The 1,242-nt window shown below is 45.2% G+C and overlaps 1 protein-coding gene across 1 annotated transcript in view; it reads right to left on the bottom strand.

The window, feature by feature from the left end:
- Positions 1-1,242, bottom strand: part of LOC109471798 (lon protease homolog, mitochondrial-like) — a 10,630-nt gene that overhangs the window by 8,305 nt on the left and 1,083 nt on the right. Inside the window, 1 exon segment of the mRNA XM_019771152.1 lies at positions 262-540. Coding sequence (XP_019626711.1) covers positions 262-540 — 279 coding nt within the window.

Genomic DNA, 1,242 nt, shown 5'->3' with positions numbered 1-1,242 from the left:
ATATACACTCCCGGAGTGTATATAAAAGACAAATAGATTTTATATACACTCCCGGAGTGTATATAAAAGACAAATAGATTTTATATACACTCCCGGAGTGTATATAAAAGACAAATAGATTTTATATACACTCCGGGAGTGTATATAGCCACGTTCTTTTTTTATATTGAAAGTTGCTTACATTATCTACACGTACGTAAACACGTTGAACATTTCTTTTTACTTTTTACTATGTAACATACCTCTACTATTTTGATAAACCGCGGAAAGACGGGGTTTCGACTGACGGGAACCAGGGGGACGTTAGGGAAAACCTCCGGCACTGTCATCGGTGTGAGAGCCGACATGGGCGGGGGCGTGTACGCCATGGTCGGCTGGTCCCCGGGATCCCCCGGACCGCCCCCCTCCCCACCGCTCAGCCCGTCTCCTTCCCCATCCTCTCTCCCGTCGCTTCCCGAACTGCTACTGCTGCCGTTCCCATCGTCCTGGCCGCCTCCTAGTCCGGAGAACGGTCTATTCTGTAGATAAAACTGTTCTGGTCTGTGTAAAACGTTTCTGTGTAACAGTTGTGTAGAGCCGAGCGCGCGACCGTCGAGGCCTCGGAATGTTCTAGGCTGCACGTTGCATGATGTAAGACCGGTCCGCGGTCGGAAAAACGGCGTTTCAGCTGCGGAAAAACACCGATTTCGCGCACAATGCTTCCCTATTTGTCCAGCTAAGTCTTGGCTTAGAGACAGGCTGGAACTTCGCCTCAGAGCTAAGCGAAGGCAAGATAACTTCGAGGTCGCCGACGAAAAAGTCAAGCTCATTCTGAAGGCAGCCATCTTGAATCAGGGATGTCCCATTTGCGCTCTGGGTAGAGGTGGCCGGAAAATTCACGTTCTTGAGAGAAAAGTTTCCCTAGCAGTGGTAATTTTACTTGCAGATTTTATGAAAAACAGAGTCGTATACACCTTTAAATAAGGTGCATACAACTATGAATACACATACAGTCTATGTTCTTGCTTCAGTTACTATCACCCAAATTGTTACATGGACTTTCCCCACACACGGGAAACGAGGGCGACAGTAAAAACGATAATATCTGATCAGTACAGCTAAACAAAGCCTTGTCAGTGATATTTTGACAAAGAATATAATTAAAAATGTGTACTGTATGAGGAATCTATGCTACATACTTAACAGCTTGCTCTTCGATTCGTATAATAACTGTTTACTAATTTGCTTTTACATTTTGCTGCC

This window comes from Branchiostoma belcheri, unplaced genomic scaffold, assembly GCF_001625305.1.
Source record: "Branchiostoma belcheri isolate BF01 breed outbred unplaced genomic scaffold, Haploidv18h27 scaffold26, whole genome shotgun sequence".
Classification (NCBI taxonomy): Eukaryota; Metazoa; Chordata; class Leptocardii; order Amphioxiformes; family Branchiostomatidae; genus Branchiostoma; species Branchiostoma belcheri.
Note: the sequence above shows the minus strand (reverse complement) of the source record. Positions and strands in the feature narration are given on the sequence as shown.